Source organism: Chionomys nivalis, chromosome 1 (assembly GCF_950005125.1).
Source record: "Chionomys nivalis chromosome 1, mChiNiv1.1, whole genome shotgun sequence".
Lineage (NCBI taxonomy): Eukaryota > Metazoa > Chordata > Mammalia > Rodentia > Cricetidae > Chionomys > Chionomys nivalis.
Window position 1 is genome coordinate 180,040,670 of NC_080086.1, and position 24,179 is coordinate 180,064,848.

The window sequence follows — 24,179 nt, forward strand, 5'->3', positions numbered from 1 at the left end:
ATCAAATGCTTCACTTATGATCTCCCCAGCCAGAAAATAGAATCTTGATATTAGCAGGACACAGGATCTCTTGAAGTCAAAGAAATATTTCTTAAAAAGTATATAGAAGTTCTCATTTTTCTGAGAACTCTTAGTGTATATAATGTATTTATTCATCTTCATCCCCCTTCTCCTTCCCTGAACTCCTCCCAGATATGCCTTACCTCTACACCCCTTTCCAAGTTGTCAGATATTTTTTTTAACTGAGTCCAATTTGTGTTGCCCATATTCTCATAGGTGTGGGACCATCTGCGGGAGCCTGGCTGACCTACCAGGGCCAACACACTTTACAACTGTTTTCTAAATTTGTTTCTGTGTGCCGTGGACTAGTGCAGCTCTCAGACGTCATCAGATAAGTTTCTTTGTCCAGTGGACAGTGGCTCAAACCTGGCAGAGAATAAGTGACTGTAGATTACTGAGCCACAAGGGGACATATGTATCCACTCCCTCTGCCCAAGGCTCAGGGACCGTCTCTGAATAGACGTGGGAGCCATAGGCTGGAAAGGACTGGGGCCAAATGGCATCTGGCAGACCTGACAGGACAGTGACATCAGGAACTCACCAGCTATTGCTGCTGGCCCAAGATCAAGGCAGCGCGCATTCCAGCAGAGGTGGAGGGGATAAGCCCTCACCCCTAGCCGAGAATCTACTGCCTGTTGATATCTGCTGGTGACGGTAGAACCAATTTTCTTTAAGCATTCTTTTCAAGGATTTATTGCAGTTTAGACTTCTGCATATGTGTGTCTGCCCATATGTGTTTGGGTGCCGAGGAGGACAGAAAAGGGTGTCATACACTCTGAAGCTATAGTTACAGGAAGTTGTGAACCCCAAGATGTCAGTGCTAGGAACTGAACACAAGTCCTATAAAGAGCAGCAAGTGCTCTCCACTGCTGAGTTATCTCTCCAGCCTCAAAGACTCTTCCGCTAACAGGAGCTTTCCTTTAAAATCACTGGACATAAATCAGCCAGAGGGAATGAGCAACAAGAGGGCTCCTAACAGACCCACAAATGAGGGAAGCCTAAAAGACACAGCGAGGCCAGGAACTTCTCCAGGTAACGGGCCCCACCCAGAAAATACTGGGAGCACACTGCAAGTTGCAGTACCAAGTATTTATCTCTTCCTGACACAGATTAAGGTCTGGATGTTAGAAGATGCCTACATACGGCACAGAAGCAATCACACTGTCTTTTATGTCACCTCGTCCGCGGAGCTAAAGCACTTCCTGCAGCGCAGAAACAGAGTATTCTCTTCCTCTTTTTCACTTTGCAAATTGAAACAACATAAAGCTAGGATAGATCCCATTTCTAGACACTGAAAAACGAGGCATCTTTTTTCAGCAGCACTGGGGAGGCCTGAGAATTTGTTAGATATTAAAGGGTGACTGCTATCTCCACTTCCTGAATGAGAAACAATGGAGATCACCGCTGGCAATCATTTATTTTCAGTAATCCCTTCAGGGAAGTCTGATAGATTCTGAAATTTAGAAACCTGACTTAGATTATACGGTATCTATATTTAATCTTCCCTTCATCCTTTACTATTGCAATTGCTTTGGGGGAAACTTCACTTTGAAGAGAAGGAACAGGCTATGAAAGTTTAGGACTATTCCTGCTAAGAAAACGAAACCTTCAGGAACCCCACACTTTACACTAAGCGCTATGTATGTCACATACACACAAAACACTTTCCTAAGTCAGGCCCCAAGTTTTTATTTGGTGTGTCCACTTGCTATGCACAAGTGTTTGTTGTACAACTGTCTGCAATACTTTAGCATAATTTTTACACGTTAAACATAATAAACAACTGCCCACTGATAACATATATAATATCAGCATATATAGATTTCACTGCATCTTATAATATATTCCAAACATGGAAAAATTACATGTATATATAGAGTTGGCAAAGTTTAATACCTATCAAGCCAACAGCTGCTGTCTGCTTAATTGCTTAACATTAGAAAATTGGAAAGAAATGTGATTATCTATCTAAGGCCAAGTATTAATTAGGATCAAATAAATATAGTTCCTTAGATCTCCATGGTATCTAATCTATATCATCATCTTGCGGTGAGAACTCATAAATGATTAAAGGCAGGCCAGATACATTAGAGGACTCTGCATCATATGCCAGAACTCAATTTTCTACTCAATTTACTTTAAAAAATGTTGGTGGCATAAAAACACAGCAATGGGACCTAGATTTTAAATCAGGGCTTCTCTCTTGTGCTCAAGCATGAATAAGCAATCATCAGAATGAAAGTAATAGAAGGGTTGTTATAATATACCTACTAATGTACATCCTGAGGGGCCAGGGTTGGAATCATTACTAAGCCATAAGACTCCCTCCCTAACTGTGCTCTGAAACTTCATAAGCATTTGCTAAGCTGCTTTTCTTCCTTGTAGTCATAGACATTAAAGACGCGATTTTTCTGGGAAGCAATAAACGATAGAGACTATTCTGTCAACATGAATTCTCCCAGAAAAAGAAAAAAGACTCTTTCAGACTGGTGGAGGCACAGCAAAGTGAGCCAGGAATGCTGGCTGTGAAAGAGACGGTCCCTTTCTTCAGCGGTATAGCCACTGTTAAGTTTCCCACACCATGAATACAAGCAGCCATGTAAATAATATTAAATTCTGTGGGTCACATGCACACAAACCCCAAACAAACAAACAAACAAAGGAAGACATAAAAATGGGAGGAAGGTTTGTTAGGACTATAGGGTTCAATGAAAATGGGCGGGAATGAGAGAGATTAATGGAGTGCGCGTGCGTGTGTGTGTGCATGTGTATGCATGTGCATGTGTGTGTGCATGTGTATGCATGTGCATGTGTGTGTGCATGTGTATGCATGTGCATGTGTGTGTGCATGTGTATGCATGTGCATGTGTGTGTGCATGTGTATGCATGTGCGTGTGTGTGTGTGCATGTGTATGCATGTGCATGTGTGTGTGCATGTGTATGCATGTGCATGTGTGTGTGTTTGTGTGAAAATGAGCAAAACACTCTGCATATATGTACAAAACTATCAAAGGATGTTTTAAAATGCTTTCCGAAGCTGGGTATGGAGTACATGCCTGTAATCCTAGCACTTGGGAGACCAGGGCAGAAAAATTACCGTGAACTCAAAGCCAGCCTGAAACATAGCAAAGATCTGTCTCATAAAACAAAACTTAACAAACCAATCAAGTGTTCCCCTATTTTAGTTTTGTACCTGCTATGGAAGATTTAGGCAATCTGGCAATATTTGCATTGGCAATAAACTCGACAGAATTAAAAACCAAAACCAATTCTGGAGTGGGACGGGTACTCTGATCTATAGCTCAGCAATACTGTCATTAGTTTGCAGAGAACCTTAAGCTGCCCGGTGGGTAGGGATGGCTCTGAAACCCATTTGAGGGCATATCCTGATTGTGGGTTTCCTGCATCATTGTTCTCACTTCTTAAAAGACTCTCCCCTGTGGTGGATGATGTACAGAACGTGGCTGAGCTGGCAGCCATTCAGACAATCACTATGAGAGATTGGTTCTCGCTGAGCAGGGATAATGATTCCAGATTGTGAAACGAATTCAGAGCGAGGTTGCTGCCTCTCACCAGAGGAGAAAATCAAGTCGTGAGGTACTGGAAGTGTCCGAGGTAGAATCCTGGCTAGACGGAGTCTTAGAGAAATGCTAATTGCATAGCATGGCCGCTTCTCTAAAAGAATATTCTCTTGGGAAGTTTCCCCTACTTCGTAAAGACATACATGATTCATGGTCGTTCTGCCTTGACTGATCAGTAGAGTAGTTCACAGTGGCACAGGCCACTGAGACACAAGAGAATTAGAGTCACAGTGGAGAGCCACGCAAACGTGGAAGGCTTTTCTTCCGTCTTCTTAAGCCATCCTAAGAGTGAAATTAATTACACTTATATTGTACAAGATAGACATTTAATTCCCTTTCTCCCAATTCAGTTATAAAATGAATACATGTCTGTTAAGAAAAAAACCAGAAGAGGAACAAACGGATGAAAATGAGAAGCAGCTACAATTCCACTTTCCAGATGCAGCTACTTTTAACACCTTCCTTAAAACAATGCACCGGTGGGGCTGGAGAGATGGCTCAGAGGTTAAGAGCATTGCCTGCTCTTCCAAAGGTCCTGAGTTCAATTCCCAGCAACCACATGGTGGCTCACAACCATCTGTAATGGGGTCTGGTGCCCTCTTCTGGTCTACAGGCATACACACAGATAGAATATTGTATACATAATAAATAAATAAATATTTTTTTAAAAAAAACAATGCACCGGGAAGACAAAATGCTATTGCATATGGTCACTAGGAAGCCAGTATAATCAATATTTACACAAGAATTCAGAGCTTCACAGCTTCATGGCTTCCATTTACTGCCCAGTCACCGAAGCAGAAGGAGCCCCTGTGGCTACAGGATGCTCAAGGATGCTCAAGAACCACCCCCAGGTGTCAGGACCCGGATCCCAGTCAGAGTCTCTGTTTACTTTGTAACTCATGGCCATCAACTTTATCTCTGTTTCTTCTTTTGGAAACCCAGGACTTGGGGCTTGGTGGCTTTGCTCAGGCATGTGTTCATCTAGGCTGAGCACTGTATGTCTGACTCTCTGAAGAGGGCACAGGCATGAAGTGTACCGCTAACCATGTCACTGTTACAACAAAGAGGACACAGTTATGGTACGTTAGAGCAGAGATAGAGTCTTCTCGGGACAGGGGATGAGAGGCAGGAAAGCGGCACTTGAAGGGCCGGAGACAAGGTAAGACATCCAGGAACAGCTGGAGTTGGAATCCTGCTTTCAAAGGTGCTGACACCACAGCAGGCATAGGGAAAAGCAATTGTGAGGACTGGAAAATATAGCTGGGCTTGAACTGGATTATTACAACCACTATGCAAGACACTATAGTGAGGAACCCATTTTATCATTCTGTGAGTAATGGGGAAAAAGAAAGGAAGTGTGTGTGTGTTATGTGAACACAATCCCCTATCCAGTTTAATACCTTGGCTGGGCCTGCTGAAAAGTACCCACTTTGCCCTTATTTTTTATTTATCATTACAAACCCAGGTCCTCATTCTTGCACAACAAGCAGTTTACACACTGAGCCATCAAGGGACCTGAAAACTCACAGAATATTTAAAAAATATCTATACTTTAAAAACAACCTGGCCCAAGACAGTTACTGAGTATTAGAGATGTATGTGACTTTGCTAACTTGATTGGGCACTTCATGAATGCCAGGCACTATTTGTAAGTGCTTGGTGAGTACAGACTCACTTAACCCCGTCAGTCCCTTTGAAGTAGGCATTTATGATGACTGTGGAACCCGAATTTAAAAGAGATAAATGAGGAAGCCAGATTTGAAGTTGAACAAATAGATCAACAACACAGCATTTACTCTGCCTACCAGGCGAACCAGTAGAAGGACATCCACTAATCCTGCTGTTAGAACACACCCAAGCCAGTCATGAGCATCTCACAGTGAACTCCCTGCAGAGATGTGGGAGATGCCCATTAGAGGTGTCTACTTGCAAACCCTCCTACTTTGGAAGCAAGGAAGATTCCCTTCTACCCTTTGAGGGCTCTCACTTTCTTCTTCCATTAGTTTACCAGCTGAAATGCTGGTATAAAATCAATCCACACATTTGTTAGACACGAATGTCAGTGACTGAAAGTTTAGGTCACTGACAATAAAAATATATAATGTTACCTAGAATTCTAAACAGAATAAAGATTATAGGAAGAATTCATATCTCAAGAAGATTGCCTCTCGTGTTCCTAGTTTGGGTCAAAAGGCAGGGAGGCCACCGTAGGGTTGGAGTCTAGAGATTCATCTCTCCCCTGTAAGGCAGGACAGCTACTTCCTTTAGCTAAAGCATCCTTTACAGTACTAAGATGACTGCAGTCTGCCCTCCAGCTCAATTTCAGCTCCCTTTCTCCAGCAATCTCACCTCAACTCCTCAGGCTATTTTGGAGCCTGGGGACCCAAGGCTGCCACAGTCTACTGTTGTAATATGAGCGGCAGGGCTGTGTCCCCAGCACCTGGCCGCCCGCATGGCTAGCTTATGCCCCGAAATAATTACACGGAAACTGTATTCTTTTAATCACTGCCTGGCCCATTAGTTCCAGCCTCTTATTGGCTAGCTCTTACATATTGATCTAACCCATTTCTAATATTCTGTGTAGTACCACGAGCTGGCTTACCAGGAAAGATCTTAACCTGCGTCTGTCTGGAGTGGGAGAATCATGGCGACTCCTGACTCAGCTTCTTTCTCCCAGCATTCTCTCTGTTTACTCCACCCACCTAAGGGCTGGCCTATAAATGGGCCAAGGCAGTTTCTTTATTAAATGAAAGTAATTCCTCCATCAGTCTACCACTGCAGCACAGACCACACTTGTAGAAATCTCACTGTTGCACTGTTTGTACACTGCTCACATCTCCCGCCCACGGCTGTCTCCCTGATGTCCTGCAGTTTCTCGCTCCTGGTACATACTGATCAAACTCAGGATCTCACCACTTTACATTTCCTCTGTTAATGAGGTAGGGATGCCATTATAGTAGGGGGCAAGCCTGGGGGACTGATAAGATACTGACTCCTTTACATTCTAATACTGGGTGATTAAGCTAAACATCTCAGGAACAGAGAGCGGAGTGGGTTATATACATGAAATGTAGTTGATTTAAAAAAAAAACTCAGGGGTTTTGAAAATGAAAAACTGTGCAAAATTTATTAGAAGGGGGTGCTGCAAGCAGATCATACATTCTAGAGACACTCATGGAATATGTAAAGATGGGACCATTCATGTAAAGGCTACATAAGACATCAACCCGCAAGCTATAAGCCTAACCATGCTGCTCCTGACTGGAGACCATCACCTGGGCACGTTCTACTGGCTGTCACAATACCTTCTATGCCTCTTCTGACTGACCCTGGTGTCTAGCTTGAAACCCTGAGTGTTTTAGCTTTCCTGTGTTCCTGTGTTCCTTTCTGCCTCTTTCAGAAAGAGCCCCATGTTGGAGTAACTTGGGTTATGTCGTTTGCAGGGCAGAATGTGCAGGCATTTTAGGGGGAGGGAGTCTCTGAGAAAGGGGGCGTCGGAAAGACATATAGGAGCACCATAATGACCTCAGCCCCACTCTTATTGATAACTCAGTCTCTACTGCCAGCTTTCTTCCTCCAGAGCAGTCTCCCTTGGGTGACTTACTAGACTTACTGTCTTCCTCTGAATCCTGGTTTCCATCAGGTCCGCTGTCACAGTTCATCAGATGCTACACAGCTGTAACTCCTACCTTTGACTAGGGTTCAAGTTTCCTCCTCTTTTTATGCAAGCCACAGATCATGATCTATGGCGATAGGTATATCAGACTGTTCAATGATAATTAGGATGCTTCCTAAACAAAGAATTACAATTTGGATGCTAGTGTTCAAAGAACACAACAGGCCCTTTGTATTCCAGCCAGAACAAATCCTACTTCTGCTTTAGTCTAGGGGGTCTCTGACCCCAACAAAATAGTCTACATAATTAAAGCTGTAACACGGCATTTAGAGACAAAAGAATAAACCATGATGCAAACATACATACAACACATATACACACACACACGTGATTACACTGGGTTATATAAAAGCACTGTTATACATGTATGTAATTTACCTTGAATATATTCCTTCATGCTTTCCTATTGTCATCTTCTTACCCTTCCCATATGCTATTATTCCTACCTAGCCTCAGGGACTTTCATGTTATCTATGCATACGCTTGTGTGTGTGTGTACAATAGTGAAATTGAACTTGTTAACATTTGCATTACCTCACATCTTTATCATTTTGTGGCAATGAGGACATGTAACCTACACTATTTCTGTGATTTTTGAGAATACAATACAAGAAAACTCTGAGTTTGATACCATTCACCAAAGCTTATTCAGCCTCCACAACAAAGCATGATGAATCATTGCATTTACCAGAGGCAAAATATCTATCGAGAATATAAATCTTAAGTAAGCTTCAAATAATACACAGAACAGAGGAAATATATGTCTATAAGATGCGTTTTAGCTGATCTACTCTTTTTAAATCCTCCTGTGAGATTATCAGATGCGCCCAGGCTTGTTCAATCTGTTCAGGCTCAAGCTAAGACACTGCCAAACAATAATCACTTGGATTTGCAGCATATAGTCCTTGCTCAAAGAGCTTTTTTTTGCAACAATGGGAAGCATTTATCTAATCCATACTCAATTAGATAGGGTGTTATTAAGAACTTTTTACAGATGAAAAACCTGAAATGAAGAGCAATTAGCAGCCTCTTCTGCCTACAGGTCAGCCACAGGCAGGGAATTGGATGCAGAGTTCCCTGTGTGCTCTTTGCACTCAGTCCACTAACTGAGACTCAGCCAGACCCCCTATCACAGTGAGTAAAGACAGAGCTGTGGATCTTACCTAGTGACCTTCTCCTTTTTAACTAAACAAGACAGACGCATTGAAAATAACTTATAACAATGATTTTTTTTTTCAAAATCTTTCTTTGTCAATATAAAGAGTGCTCAGTGAGCCGTGCACAGTAGGAAGTGACAATCCTGTTGCTATGTTCTCAACTGTTTCCATTGACTCATTCTCCAGGATGATGATACCAAGGGTCTGGGCTGTGTTTTCCCAGGCCTCTCCTCTCTGCCCACATGAATGTGCAATTTTAGACAGAAATGGGGCAATTCTGTTACTTGACTTTTTTTCACTCCTACACTTGAAATGAGAATGAACAATCTCTTTAATATAAGGAATTCAAATATAAGGGATCAAAGAAGAATAAATAGCAGATTGAAAAGACATCCCAGAGGCAGGAAACGACCCAGACAAGCCAGACCCCAGCCATTACTCTGCATAGATTCAGATAGTCTCTGTGCTGGGTATGGAAATAGAGGCATTTAGTATTTAAAATCTCCTTCATTCGGTACCCAGGCAAGTCCAACAGTGGTCAGAAGGGTTACACTTTCTGCCTTGTGCCTACTGTAACCCTTTAACAAAAACTTATCTTTAAGAAGGTGCTTGGAGGCAAGAAAACTTGAGAACATATCACTATGAAAAAGTCAATTCCACGTTTTTTTAAAGAATGCTAAAGGGAAAATAATATAATCTTTATATTATAATTTTATATAAGTCTAGGAGGTAAAGATATTTCGGTAGTGACAATTTCTAAGGATGGAACAGTCAAAGTTCATATATTTCCAATAACCTTATCATTGCTCAAGCTTCTTAGATAAGACCTAACACGTCAAGTGAAAAGAAGATTCCAGCATCTTTTAGGATGATCTTGAGCTATGCATTCATAATATTAAAAATGAAAGGCAAGAATGATAAGTATTTGTCCTCACGGAATTATCTTGATTTGGACACTGTCACATAAAATCTAGTGTTATATTACTACAGAACGAACCTCATCTTCTAAGAGCTTACAAAGAGTAAAACTGTGGAGTCTGGTTTTAGCGCTGACATCCCCAGGTTTTCAGTCTGCCCTCCCACCAGACCTTGCTTATCTTCCTCGAAAAACTTTCACATTGGGAGATAGAGACAGAGACCCACACTGGAGCACCGGACTGAGCTCCCAAGGTCCTAACGAGGAACAGAAGGAGGGAGAACATGAGCAAGGAAGTCAGGACCGTGAGGGGTCTACCCACCCACTGAGACAGTGGGGCCGATCTATTGGGAGCTCACCAAGGCCAGCTGGACTGTGACTGAAAAAGCATGGGATAAAACCGGACTCTCTGAACATGGCGGACAATGAGAGCTAAGGAGAGGCCAAGGACAATGGCACGGGGTTTTGATCCTACTTCATGTTCTGGCTTTGTGGGAGCCTAGGCAGTTTGGATGCTCACCTTCCTAGACCTGGATGGAGGGGAGAGGACCTTGGACTGCCCACAGGGCAGGGAACTCTGACTGCTCTTGGTACTGGAGAGGGAGGAGAAGAGGAGTGGGGGGAGGGGGAGAGGGGCGGGAGGAGGGGGAGGGATATGGGAGGCGGGGAGGAAGCGGGGGGAAAAAAAAAAACCTTCACATTGGGACTGTGATCTTTATGGAGCAGCCCTGTCATTTCTTAGCACAATGACAGCAGTCCTAAATAGAAGAGTTGTTTTAATCTACGTAAAAAGCACAATTAAGAGAGTAATTCTTGCCTGCCCTCTGCTTCTCCACCCATCTGGTAGCTAGAAGGGATTTGTACTGTTACTTCATCTACTTCAATCATATAATCTTTAATAAACAATCTCAGCTGAAGTGATTCCACTGAAATCATGTCAGTGTGTCCCACGTCTAAAATGACTTCTGGTGGCCTGACAGCACCCTCACTGAAAAATGTCAAGCTTGCAGTTTTTATTAGCAGAATAGTCTATGGGCAAACACTTTCAGAAATCTTTTCCTAAGAGTTCAGCTACTTCAACAAATTCACAACACCACAACACAAAATGTAGACTAAGCGTGTAAATGGAATCATTTCTACTATCTACAAAAATAGTTACATTTAAGAATCACACCATAACTCAATTTTATATTTTATATGTAACCATAATTTTTGTTTTTGAGGAAGAATAGTAAGCAAAGCATTGGAAGCACTAGTCAGCCTTAAATGTTCGAATTTTAAATTGAGATAAATGCTATGGTGAATAGGATTTTCTTGGGAGAGATACATTCATTTGGCTAAAATACTTAGCTATTTTATTTGATATTTCAGCTACAAAAAAATAAAGTCAGACTCTGTAGGAACTGTAAACAATCATAAAATTTCCTTAGACTCTTAAACTATTCCAGAAATAATTTCCTAAACCAATAGAAGGCATTAATATAAACAACACAATTCATCTTCCACCGTCACCTGACTGTCAAATATCCCTTTGGAAACGTGTTACCCTTCCACAGCAATGCCACATTTTAATAAGTTTGCACTGTTTCTGATGGGAGGTAAAACCAACAGGCTTTTGGTTATGGGCAGAGTCATAAAACCCGATTATAGAGGAAAGAACTGCTCATTATGTATGCACAAACCTATTCACTCCAGGCCTGGTCATTTGACCAATGAGCCATGCCTTGCTCAATTAGGACACTCAAGGGAGTAGTTCTGTGGCCCTAGCCCCCAGATAATCGTATATTGCACGGTGGCATTGCATTGCTACTAGCTTATCTACTGAACTGCTTTCTTCTTAGCTCACCAGGTACACCCAGCTTTTCTGGGACCTAGGGAAGCTGGGCAACACCTCCACTGTCTTCCCATCAGTCCATTTATGTCTGCTGCCATTTCTTGGAGCATTGAGAATGATAACTCTCCCCAAACTTGAGAGCCTCCATTTTCTAGTTCTACATTTTGGGTAAGGAGGGTGTATAAAAGCTTGCTTTGCACTGCAGGCTAAGTGTCCTGGTAATCACCTGGTTTCTTCGCTTAAAGATTCATTGGAGCAAAAGAACCTGTTCTTGTGACCTCTGAAACTACGAAGTTTGTTGTTAAGTAAAGTAAACCAGGTTGAGTATTAATTGGTATAACTCCATGTTGCAGGGTCTTCTACAATATATTAGTATTTGTTTATAAAAAAAAAATTTAAAACAGTTAAGTGGTAAATTTTTGAAAGATGATTTGTAAGTTTATTAGAAAATGAAAAGAAAAATACAACTATAAAAGTGAAAGCATGTAGAACTATTAAACCTCATGAAAATTCCTTGGAGAAAAGTTCATCTCAGAGGCAATACTTTTAACCTACTCAGAGTCAGGTTTAAGAAGCACTGGGAAGATAGTTTGCCTTCACATTGTCCAGCATCAGATGTCAGCAGACATTGTGCAGAAAGGTTCATAGAGATATCATGATTTTGCCATGGTGAATGATTTCTCTGGCATTTATCTTTCCCAGTTATTACAATATAAATAGTTGCAATGCTATATAAAACACAAGATTTGTCTTTTGGATGAAAATAAATCCAAAATGATTACAGTCGTCAGGTATAAAGTTATAAAGTATACAAAATAATTAACATTTTGAGAAAATAGTACTTTGATATAATCATTAGTAAACTTATAACTCAATCACTAGCATTAATCATACATGAAAAATATTTTATAGCAATACAAATACACCACCTATCTAAAATCAGCTTCTAATAATATTCGTCTTTAAACAGATAATATGATAGTAGTAGAAATCAGGAAATTATATAGTGTTAGTAATAATAAAAGAGTGTAATTTTGGAAAATTTCCCAGATAACCCATTAATAGAATCAAAATATTCAGACCATATAATTAGAAGTTACTTTGGGACACTTAAGACCTCTAACATTTCAGAAATTGATAAGCAGGTAGGCAATTCTTTTCCATAATTTAAAATTTTTGATTGTGATAATTCTTTTATTATTTATACTATTTTAACCTCAATATTATTTTAGTAAAGTCAAACTAAGTTAAAATACTTGAAGTTATTACTTGCAATACAATTTTAAGATATGAGATACCTTTATCTTTTTTGCCAGCTTACTTTAAAATTTTTACATTGTATGAGTTATGTATGTGGTAGAGAAAAGCTTGCCCACATCCTAGGCTCAAATGCAAACCCAAATTCATTCAGATGAGTAGCACATGAATATGCATAAAAACACAAGTAAAATTACATAGATCTATCCTAAGGGTCTTTTACTTTTGATTTTAAGTCTTGGTGTTATTCATTATTAATTGACTATCACCTCACATTATCATATATCTCAAACAACATTACCTAACTTCTGTTGTGTAAATTTCTGCACAAATCAAATAATTTGGAAAATGAATATAAAAAATAAGATCCTTTTACTAAAAATTTCATTGTAACTTTAACATTGGTATTAGTGAAAATGTAGGATAGAAACAAATAAGACAACTTTTTTTACATAGTTTGGCAATATCTCTAATGTGATAAATATAAAAATATGATATAATAAATCATAAAGGCACTTTGATCAAACAATTATTTTTATCAAAGTCCATTTTGAAGAAGTTCAAGTGAATATTTGTGAATGTGAATCACTATACAGTGATGGAAGAGCCAAAAGAAAGAAAGAAAAGCAAACAAATTTGTAATGAGCAGAATTATAGATAATTTTTTTCTTATATGTTTTATAAGGCTTATAAAATATAAAGTTATTTTCCATAGGTTTTTAGATCATTATTATAAGTGAGAACATTAAGGACAGGTCTTTTCTAATCATGTTAGAGGGATCTACATGATCGCTATCTGCCAGTTTCCCATAGGGCAGAGAGATCAATTTTAATTTGTTGATTTTCCTGTTCATTAATTTTTTCCATATTTCAACTTAGCTTCTTTTCTTTTCTTCTACCTTCCTTCCTTCCTTCCTTCCTTCCTTCCTTCCTTCCTTCCTTCCTTCCTCCCTCCCTCCCTCCCTCCCTCCCTCCCTCCCTCCCTTCCTTCCTCTTTTCTCTTTTTTCTTTCCTTTTATATTTTTGAGATATGGTTTCTTCTACACAGCCCTGACTATCCTGGAGCTCACTATATAGTCTAGGTTGGCCTCGAACTCAGAGATCTGTCTGCCTCTGCCTTTGTCTCCTGAGTGTTGGGATTAAAGGGGTGTGCCACAATACTCAATTTGATTTTTTTTTTAAATCTGATTTCAGATTTTAAAGCAATCAGGCAGAATCAACTTAGAATAAAAAATGTCATAAAAAGGACCCTTTAATATTAGTGAAGGTCTTCAAAATGCCAAATCCTGAGCAGCACTTAGTGAGCAGTCACTTATTTCTACTAACAATGACTGTGACCTTCTCAGAACAAATGTCAGGAAGAATGCACCAGTATGCTCAAAAATACTTTCTCCTAGTTAGAAACTGCATATAAATACATGACAAAATGAAGATAAAGACACATCTGCCTACACACAACATTACTTATAAGATAGCTATATGAACACAAGGAGAGTAGTTACATAATCAAACTTCTAATCAGTGCAGTATCAGGCAGGTATTTAAGGACCCCGATGAGCAGGAGTCATCACTGAAATGTGTAAAGGCATAAAAAATACTCCAAAACTAAGATGGACAAAATACACAAAACATCCAAACCTAAGATAATGAAAGCTTCCAGGAAAGGCCCACGTAATGTTTATCAGTGGATAGAACCAAACAAGATAAAGAGTGATTTGTATTTTCCTTTGTGTACTTGAACATAGTCTCTAAATTCTCTACAGTGAATATGTACTATTTCTAAAGTAAAAACAAAAATAAAGGACAAAGGAAAACAGGGACTACTTAGGCAGAGGATGTGAACCAGTGAGGGTGAAAGAGGAACTGGAGAAGGATGTACCTGGGCAAGTATGAGCAAACAATGTTTATGAACACATGGAAAGATCATAATGAAACCTGTTATTTTGTATATTAACAATAAATTAACAATATTTGTATATTAACAATAAATTAACAAAAAGAGAAATACATGTCCTTCTATATAAAAATAGACTTTGCTGGGCTTTTCTGGAAAATCAAGCCCAGACTGATCAGGCTCATAGTCAGTCCATTCTACTGTGAGTTCATCTCACCAACCCACTCGTGTGTAATCAGTGTCTGACTGCAGCGCTTCTAACGATATCCCAAGTGGTTGCCAACTGTGCGATCTATCCAGCTCCCGCTCATGTTCTTCCAGTCAACACTACAGCTTCTCTTTCCTCCAGGGCTTTGATCATGACTTCTGCTTAGGATTCCTTCTAACCTACTTCAAACATTTATGATGATTCAAGACAAGTATGGTAATCAGACAGAATAATTTTAGAGTTTGATTTCAGTGAACTCAGTCACAGTCATTCAGAAGGAAGACCCTTTCCAAAAAATGTACATTATCAAAGTTTGCCAAATGAGTGGAAAATGATCACTAACACAGTTATAACAATGGCCACTAGTACTTACTGGAAGTTTCCATTCAAAGAAAGGTCTAAGCAAATGCTTCTCACTTCATTAGCTCACTTTATGCCAGCCTGCCCTCAGGGAGGTTATGCATCGTCGCAAGGAATAAAAGTAAAGTCCTGAGATCTAAGCCCAGCTCTATTCAATATGCTATACTACCAAACTTATGAAAAGCCCACTAATAATCATTTTTCTACCAACTATAGTTTATTAATTAATAGGAAAGCCTGGAGGGAAACTAAAATAATATACTAGGTTACAGGAATTCCTTTTATGTACAGTAACAGATACAAAGCAAAAAAAAAAGAAAAAAAAAGGTTCTGTTAATTCTCACAGTGTCAGTAATATGCTTACCTGTATAGGACCAGCCAATCTCTTCAACAAGTTTTCTCTGTTGTCTGTAGTATCCATAAGCCCAATCTAGAACCAAGAAAAATTCAGTGATTAACTTCCAGAAAAGTATTAAGAATTATGTTGCCCAAATTCTTCACACCATGTGTGGTTAGTTCAATATTCGTTTCTATGTCACCCTCCCAACATCTACACTCAATTACACCTCTGCCATTATCAACATCAATGCCCCTGTTCTGGAGTAGTTAGTAAATGCTGAGCTCAAGCAGAGATGGAGCCAAGTTCTCAGCATCTTAGAGGCATCATCACAAAGAAGGGTATGGCCAGAAAGGACAACTTGTCTCTGTTCAATATCTGAAATCCTGTTGCTTGAAAACGTATTTGTGGTTTTATAGATCCAACACATATTTATAAATACTTAAAAGAGCCCAGTGGCTATCTTATGTTCAAAACCTGTGTTTCTTTTAATACACAATAAAATTAGATGTCTTGAAATTGAAATCTTTGGGGGGGGGGTTGTATAGACTTTATTTCGTGGGTTACAGAGGGAGAAGAAAGGAGAAAGAGGAGAGGAGAGAAGAGAGACAGAGGCAGAAGCTGCCTCTGCAGAAGAAGGGCAGACAGAACAAAACTGAAATCTTTAATGTATGACTGTGACTGGGGAAAATGTTATTGTAGGAGGGGAGTGCTGGTTCACTTCTTGGCGCTCAGACTCGAATAATTACACAGAAACTACATTAATTACAATAATATTTGGCCAATAGCTTAAGCATATTTCTGACTAAATCTTATATCTTAAATTAACCCATTTCTAATAATCTGTATTACCACAAGATTGTAGCCTACCAGTAAGGTTCTGGTGCGTCCTTCTGCTTCAGCAGCTACATGGAGTCTCCCTGACTCCACCTACTCTCTCCTTTTATCTCTTCCAGCCTGGCTATATTCTGCTAAGTCACTGGCCCAAACAGCCTTATTCATTAGCCAATAAAAACAACACATATACTGAAGGACATCCCACATCATCTCCCTTCATTGTAAGTGAATTCATCCCTGGAGGAATGAAAGTACCTGGTGCAAGTAAGACCATGGAAAGCTTCTACCATTATGAAAGTGGCAGATGCCTTTTGGCCGAAGGAAAGAGGTGCTAGGAAGAATGTGGGACAATTCATACAGGAAGAAGGTGGGTGGAAGCCCCCAACTTCATGATGTGTAATTCAAAATGTGCCTGGATCCATCGTAACACTCAGGGATCAGGATTCACGGTACTAATACCTGTGCCACAGACCCTTTTTCCCGAACTACTGGAATGTCACTGCTCTATTTCAGCTTCAGGGTGGGTTCAGGAAACCTTTGCAAGCTGTGTCTGGGACCCAACCAGTGCAGCTGACAGAACTCTTTATTCAGAAAAGACTGTAGACAGTTTACTAATGACCTTGAGGAACAATGTTTATTCAAAAATGGAGTTCTCACCACTCTCCTGTGAGTATTCACACATATGTACATGTTATATGTTGATCTTTTTCTCATTAATGGGGAAAATTATTTCTTATTCTTATTACCTACTCTATATATTTGAATATGGTTCATGTTTTGTATAAGAACAATTGTACAATGAATAATTTTGTGATCGACCTCATTCATTTCATGTAATGTTTTCAAGGCTCCTACATGGTCCGCACTCACCAAAACTTCATCCATTTTCTTTTTAACCACCAAAGAGTATTGCACTATATGGTTACCAAGTCAGGATCAACTTCCCCTGGGGTTGACTAAATGTTGATCAATTCTTTCCTGGTGCTCATTTTCCTTTTCTTAGATTTCCATTTTACTGCAGAAATGCTGGAACTCTAATATCTTTCTCTTCCGTTAAGATGCAGAAATCTTTAGCAGCCGACCCAGCAATTTGCTTCTCGAGTACTGGGCACCAGGCCGGAGGAGTGCAGGCATCAAGGGAAACAGTATCCTTGTCTCGCAGGCTCAGGGAGAACTTGCTGCACGTGGCGAGAACCTGAGTTTATTTTTCTTTTGGATAACATCTATTAACAAGCATATGTGACTACTGCGTTCCCCAGATGTCATTCAGGTCCTTCCCACCAGCTCATGGCAGCCCTTAGAAAAACGTACTTCACAGGAGCTGAGGTCCGATTGGCTCTGGCTTTTCTCTTCTACGGCAATAGCCTAATTTGTCTCCTGAAAACTCTGTTTTGAAAGCAGACATGCCCTATTTAATTTACCCGTTCATCATCCAATGGGCTCTCCAGTAGTCTCCCCTTGGGGCATATTATGGAATAACAGTGCTGTGAACAGTTACGCCTGCATTTGTTTCTCTGCTTGACGGTGAGATTAAGCTCACTGTTAATTGTTCAAATACAGTTCTCTTTAAACAATGACTTCTTGAATTTTGCATGCAAATGGATGGAAACAGAAAACACTAATCTGAGTGAGGTAAGCCAGACCCCAAAAGAGGAACATGGGATGTACTCACTCATATTTGGTTTCTAGCCATAAATAAAGGACATTGAGCCTATAATTCGTGATCCTAGAGAAGCTAAATAAGAAGGTGAACCCAAAGAAAAACATATAGGCATCCTCCTGGATATTAACCTTCATCAGGCGATGAAAGGAGACAGAGACAGAGACCCACATTGGAGCACCGAACTGAAATCTCAAGGTCCAAATCAGGAGCAGAAGGAGAGAGAGCACGAGCAAGGAACTCAGGATCACGAGGGGTGCACCCACACACTGAGACAATGGGGATGTTCTATCGGGAACTCACCAAGGCCAGCTGGCCTGGGTCTGAAAAAGCATGGGATAAAACCGGACTCGCTGAACATAGCAGACAATGAGGACTACTGAGAAGTCAAGAACAATGGCAATGGGTACTGGCTTTGTGGGAGCCTAGGCAGTTTGGATGCTCACCTTACTAGACCTGGATGGAGGTGGATGGTCCTTGGACTTCCCACAGGGCAAGGAACCTTGATTGCTCTTAGGGCTGACGAGGGAGGGGGACTTGATTGGGGGAGGGAGAGGGAAATGGGAGGCGGTGGTGGGGAGGAGGCAGAAATCCTTAATAAATAAATAAATAATAAATAAATAAATAAAGTTCCAGACCCCCCGCCTCCAAAAAAAATGATAGTTATGTAGATGGATTTAAATGCTGAGAATAAAGGAACATATACAACTTGAACTTTAACAATTTACGGGAAAATGTTCTGTTTTTCACTATGAGGCAATTATACCAGAGGACTAATTTGTACATGCAGTCATTGATAAAAATGGAAGCACTAATACCCCCATTCCCTGCTCCCCCAATCACTGATCCTGCCCCAGGATTAAAAAGCTCTTCATGACTTTGGTAAGGTGCTGTTCCCTGAGCAGGATCCTTGTATACCTTAAAGAGAAGTAGAACAAAGCAAAATCATGTAGCAGTCTGTGGGCACAACTGAAAAAAAATCCGTTACAGAGGATTAACTGGACGTGTGTGGTTTGTCCAGGCAATCAGCAGGATGTTTCTCCTCAAACTCTGCACCCACCTTGCAGGAATCATTCTCTAACCGTTTATGTATCTGAAATATTTCATTTTTAGCTGTTAGGTATTTTTATCATATAGAAGCCTTTGGATGATTTTCCAAGATCAGATACCATGCAAAAATTGTACTTAACCAGGATTCCTTTGAAGTAAGTGTAACAATAAACCCTTGCTTAAACATTCACCACAAAGAACGACAGCAAAACATGAGCCACTTTTTGGCTTTCCTTCTAGGGCTTTATTACCACACAATGAGCATTTTGTCCTTGGTTTCTAATTACATACATTAGGAAAGCCTTTTCAATACAAGATTCCCAGGTGTTGGTAGCTCCCTTCAGCTCCTTTATATATTGTTCCCTTAATTGTGACTTCAAACAATCCCGTTACACATTCATATGCTAATCGCGCAGACCTTGGGCGTGAGAGAGTACCCCACTTTGAGAACTGCACTCAGAGTTCGGATAGATGAGACATGATAGCTGCAGTGAGCAAGGAGAAAGGGACTGGGCTTACTTTTTCCCTAGCATTGTGTGCCCCGAAGGCCAGGAAATCCCACATAAAGTGCGATTTCTCAAAGTGCTTAAACATTCGCCATTCACTGAAATTATAAACTGTAGAGTGGTGTTCTATTTTTGTAGATCTCAGTTTCTGTCACTCTTAGATTTTTATTTCTTTGCATTTAAAACACCTAAGTCTATGTCCAGACTAGTTTTATCTCAACTTTACACAAAGTTGAGTCATCAGAAGAGGGGAACTTCAGTTGGGAAAATGGTTCAACCCCAACTGAGTCTGTTCAGGTCTGTTTTGTAACGATACAGTAGGAGAGAAATTCTAAGGAACTGTACACGAGAGTATATGGAAATGAATATCATCTGAGTGAGTCCTTTAAAAGGCTACTCTGAAATTTGTTAAGAAAAAATATTTTCTTCTATGAAGTGATGTTTGAAACTGCTTAAAAATTGAGAGAGATTTAGCTTTTATTCTTTCAGATAACTTTTGTTATCTGCCCCCCCAGCTCCCCCAGGTGAGAACCAGACCCAGGACCTTGAGCTTCTAGGCAAGCTCTCTACCACTGAGCTAAATCCTCAGTCCCATTTTTATTTCATTTTGGGTTTTTTTTTCTTCTCTCAGAAAACTTTAAACATTCATTTTTCAACCCATTTCATCTTGCTCTTGCCTTAAGAATCAATATAAGGGGCTCAGGGGATAAAGGTACTTCCTGCCAAGAATGATAATCTGAATTCAGTCCTGGTAACTCACACAGTGGAAAGAAAGAAATCCCTACATGCTTTCCTCTGACTTCTGAACGTGGGCCAGGGAAATCATGTACTCCCCCCAGGCCAAAAAAAAAAAAAATGTAAAAAAAAAATCTTTCAAACAACCTATATAAAAATAAGTAGGAATATACATATAAGCATGCACATAATTATATATTTATTTCTCTTTATATTCATATAAAGGAAAGATTTACTTTCTTTGATACCACCGTTACTATTTTTCTCACGTTTTAAATCCCCTCTTTCCAAATAAAAATGAGATGCTTATTTCCAACTAAAATATCATAAATATTTTAATTATAAAATCACTTCTGATTGAGAGTTTACCCTAACTAACCTCTCTGTTACTTCCTGATCAACACGTTGTCATCAGCCTCCTGCTACGGACTGTAGGAACAGTGTTTTGATTTTGCAAATAAAGATATATTCATATTTAATGTCATACAATGTCCAAAATATAAAGGAGGGAGGGGAGAAACAGTTATTCTCAGAAAAAGAAACCAGGGAAAGCACAACTGCAGAATTTCTGAAGATAAATTTGCCAAATTAGATAATACTTCTTCTACACCTGAAACCTTTAACGGCATCCCCAGACTCTTCAGTAGACGGAGGAAAGAAGTCGGTTGATGACGAGAACCCAGAAAGGTAGGGAAAGAGCCAAAGAATAGGATGAATTTTGGAAGCTCTTGGGAAAGGTTCACAAGGAAAGTCATGAAGAGAGGAAGTGCGTGTTCCAAGAGAAGAAAGGGGCTCCTAGTCAGGAGTGGCAAACGATGGAGCTTTCCAAAACTTGTAGGGTCAGCCAAACTCTCACATCAGCCTGCAGATCATTAGAGACTTACTCTTAGGGACATTCATTATGAAAAAAGGTCGAGTCAATCTCCCCACCTTTAATTTTCAGCTTACTTCCTTTCCTTCCTAGGACTTCTGGTTTTGATGGAAAGGATGTAGTCTCCTAAGCTGATGGAAGCATGTTGGCTCTGCTACCTGTCTGAGTACGCTTTGGAGTATATCAAAAAAGATTATGGAGCAACAAGATAAATATTTTATCTGAAGTGAACAGGTTTGGGAGTATGTCCATAAAGAAAGTTAGGCGACTTGTAACAGCTTGAACAAGGGGCCAGAAACCTGGAGACAGTCTAGTATCGTCAGAGCAATTATCCATTAAATGTTTTGACGTGCTGATACTACATAGCAATAATTTTTAAAAAGACTGACAGTGACAGATGTCATGATAACCTGTTATGAAAATACAATAATGTAAAATCTGAAATGAGTGTTTCAGCAGAGATTCCACTTGTTATGAAGGAATGTCTACCATGATACCACACAAGAGTAAAGCCTCTCTATGTGGTAGGCACAACATTTATGTAGCTGTGTCCAAATACCTGGCAGAGATGCCATAAGAGGGGGAAGATTCATTTTTACTTCCTGACGTCAAAGCATTCAGTCTACAGTTTCTTGGCCCTGTGACTTGGGAAGAACATCGTAACTGAGGGATACTATGGAGGGAAGTGGGCTCCCCTCATAGCAGTCAGGAAACAGAGAGACCGGTAGAGCCAGGGAGATTATACACTGAAGGACCACGGATGGTGACCTACTTTTTCCAGTCAGATCTCACTGTCTAATATTTCCAAAACCTCCCAAAATAGTGCCACCAACTGAAGCACCACCCACCAACACCGAGGACACAGAGATCAGTTCATCTTCAGGCCAAAATGTGCACTCAGATTTCCCTGTTGGGATTGTCTTTCTCTTTCTAACAAGAAACTTCAATTCATTATCCGAGTCATCAAATGTCAGCAGCCAACGAATGCACACTTTGCATGCAAAATTAAATTCGCCTGTGCGTAAAGAGTTCTCAGTATCATTTCAATGCAAGTCACACCAACACAATTCTCTGCTTAAGGGCAACCGATCAATGGTGGATTTTCTCTGCTCATTTTCTTATCATTCATTTCTAAGGACTATGTAGCCTGTCCTTTTCGCTTTTATGAAGTATAGATGCAAATGACATTTGTGGGTATGACCTGACTGATTATAGTCAGCCAGATAATATAGCTTCCTTAGGATATAGTAATCACCCAAACATTTTCTTACTGTTAATGTAATCCAAGTCTCTAAAACCTTGTCTCTTTGTAAAGTGTGTACATTCGGGCTGGAGAGATGGCTCAGAGGTTAAGAGCACTGATTGCTCCTCCAGAGGTCCTAAGTTCAATCCCCAGCAACCACATGGTGGCTCACAGCCATCTATAATGAGATCTGGTTCCCTCTTCTGGCCTTGTGGCATACATAGAAGGAATGTTGTGTACATAATAAATAAATAAATAAATCTAAAGTGTGTACTAGGCCTGACTCCAGCTGTTCCCTTTCAGCTGGCTTCCAGTGTTAGAGGGAGCATGCCACTGGGTTTCTTCCCTTCTGCAGGGGCTTCACAGCAACATTAGTATTGATAGTCTCAAAAGTTAAGAAGGAATAAGTGCCCAACAGGAGGGCACATTGGTTTGTATTATTAGTGATGAGGAAGGCTAGATTAAAAATAAGTTTTAAGTTCAAGTAACCTGTTTCTAGACAGTAAGCTTAAAGAGATAAAATTTAAAAAAGTAGATGCTTGAAGAACTCTGGAGAAAAAAAAACTCAAATGATAAAATTAACGAAAGATATGGAAAGATTAGTCACGAAGAATAATGTGAAGGAACAAACATCCAATGAAGTCTATGTGTCTCCTAGGGCTGAGGAAGAGTCAGAGGTGAGCCATGAAATGTCATTGTTCAGTAGACACCGAGGACCAACAGTGCTTCCCCAGCCAGGGTGTTTACCCACTCTATTCAGTTTCCAATGACAGCTCAGAATGGTCACAGACATTCCTTGGAGAGTACAATACACTACAGTATTTTCCTATACTTAAACACATACTCTTAACCTTCAGTGACACATCTATATTTCTAAAGCTGAAGATTTTTAAAATGTAAAGACATGCTCATAATAATCTTTATCACATAAGTACTCATGTATGCTTGTTTTAGATGAGTTATAAAAATACATATGTGCAAAATAGTTTTTAAAATCACATAATCTTTTTCTAGACAATTATAGTTTATGATCTTACACATTCATTTTATTTATTGATTGCTTGAAATTTTTATATATGCATATAATGATCAAGTCCATCCCCTATTTCCTCCCTTCTAATTCTTCTCCATCGCTCAATACACACTTTCCCTCCCAAATTCATGTGTTCTTTGCGTTAAGCCCATTGAATCCACCTATTCCTGCCTGTACGTGCATGGGTATAGACTCATATTCTGGATCATGGGCTGCTCAAGGGTCACAACCATGAAGAGACCTGACTCTTCCTTCCCAATCAGCAATCAGTTTCCAAGCTGGAACTTCATGATCACCTACCCCCATGCATGCCAAGATTTTACCTGGCTTATCTTGTACATGCAGTCCCAGAGCTGTGAGTTGATGTGTGCAATGGCCCCGCCATGTCCAAAGAACACTGTTTTGTTACAATCAACCACTACCTCTGTCTTTTACATCTTCCATGATGATCTTTGAGTCTTGGAATGGAGGGTATACATATGTTTAAAAAGTGTTATGTAGTCATATATATTTAATTTGAATTTTACATAAACTTAATGAAATCTTTTACTCAGTTGATAAAGCGTATTTTTCACAAACTAACAAATCACTGATCTAATCTCAAGGTAATAAATATGCTTCTACAGCATTACAGGAATATATTTAAAGCATTCTCTATACCTTTGGATATTGATATTTAAAGTGTGGGGGTGAAGAGATGGTCAGATCTACCTGCAGCTCCAGGGGATCTGAGTCCATCATCTGACCTCTGTGGCACCACACTTACATGAACAAACCTACACATATACACATAATTTAAAATGATTAATAATGAATAATAACAGTAAAATACTTTAAAAGTTTATTTAAGTTTGAAAATCATATCTGGTGGACTTAAATGAGAGATAAGTTCCATTATGCCAGCCTAGAATAAGTTAATGTATAAAATAAGATTTGAGCTTAATACCACTTTTCACAAAAA

General features: G+C 39.8%; 1 protein-coding gene across 5 annotated transcripts in view; it reads right to left on the reverse strand.

Annotated features, from left to right (window-relative positions):
* The window catches only part of Ptprz1 (protein tyrosine phosphatase receptor type Z1), a 175,959-nt gene that overhangs the window by 110,647 nt on the left and 41,133 nt on the right, over positions 1-24,179 (reverse strand). For all 5 annotated transcript variants that reach the window (XM_057765069.1, XM_057765086.1, XM_057765077.1 and 2 more), the window contains exon 2: positions 15,311-15,376. In XM_057765069.1, the coding sequence (XP_057621052.1) occupies positions 15,311-15,376 (66 nt within the window). The remainder of the gene's footprint in view (positions 1-15,310; positions 15,377-24,179) is intronic.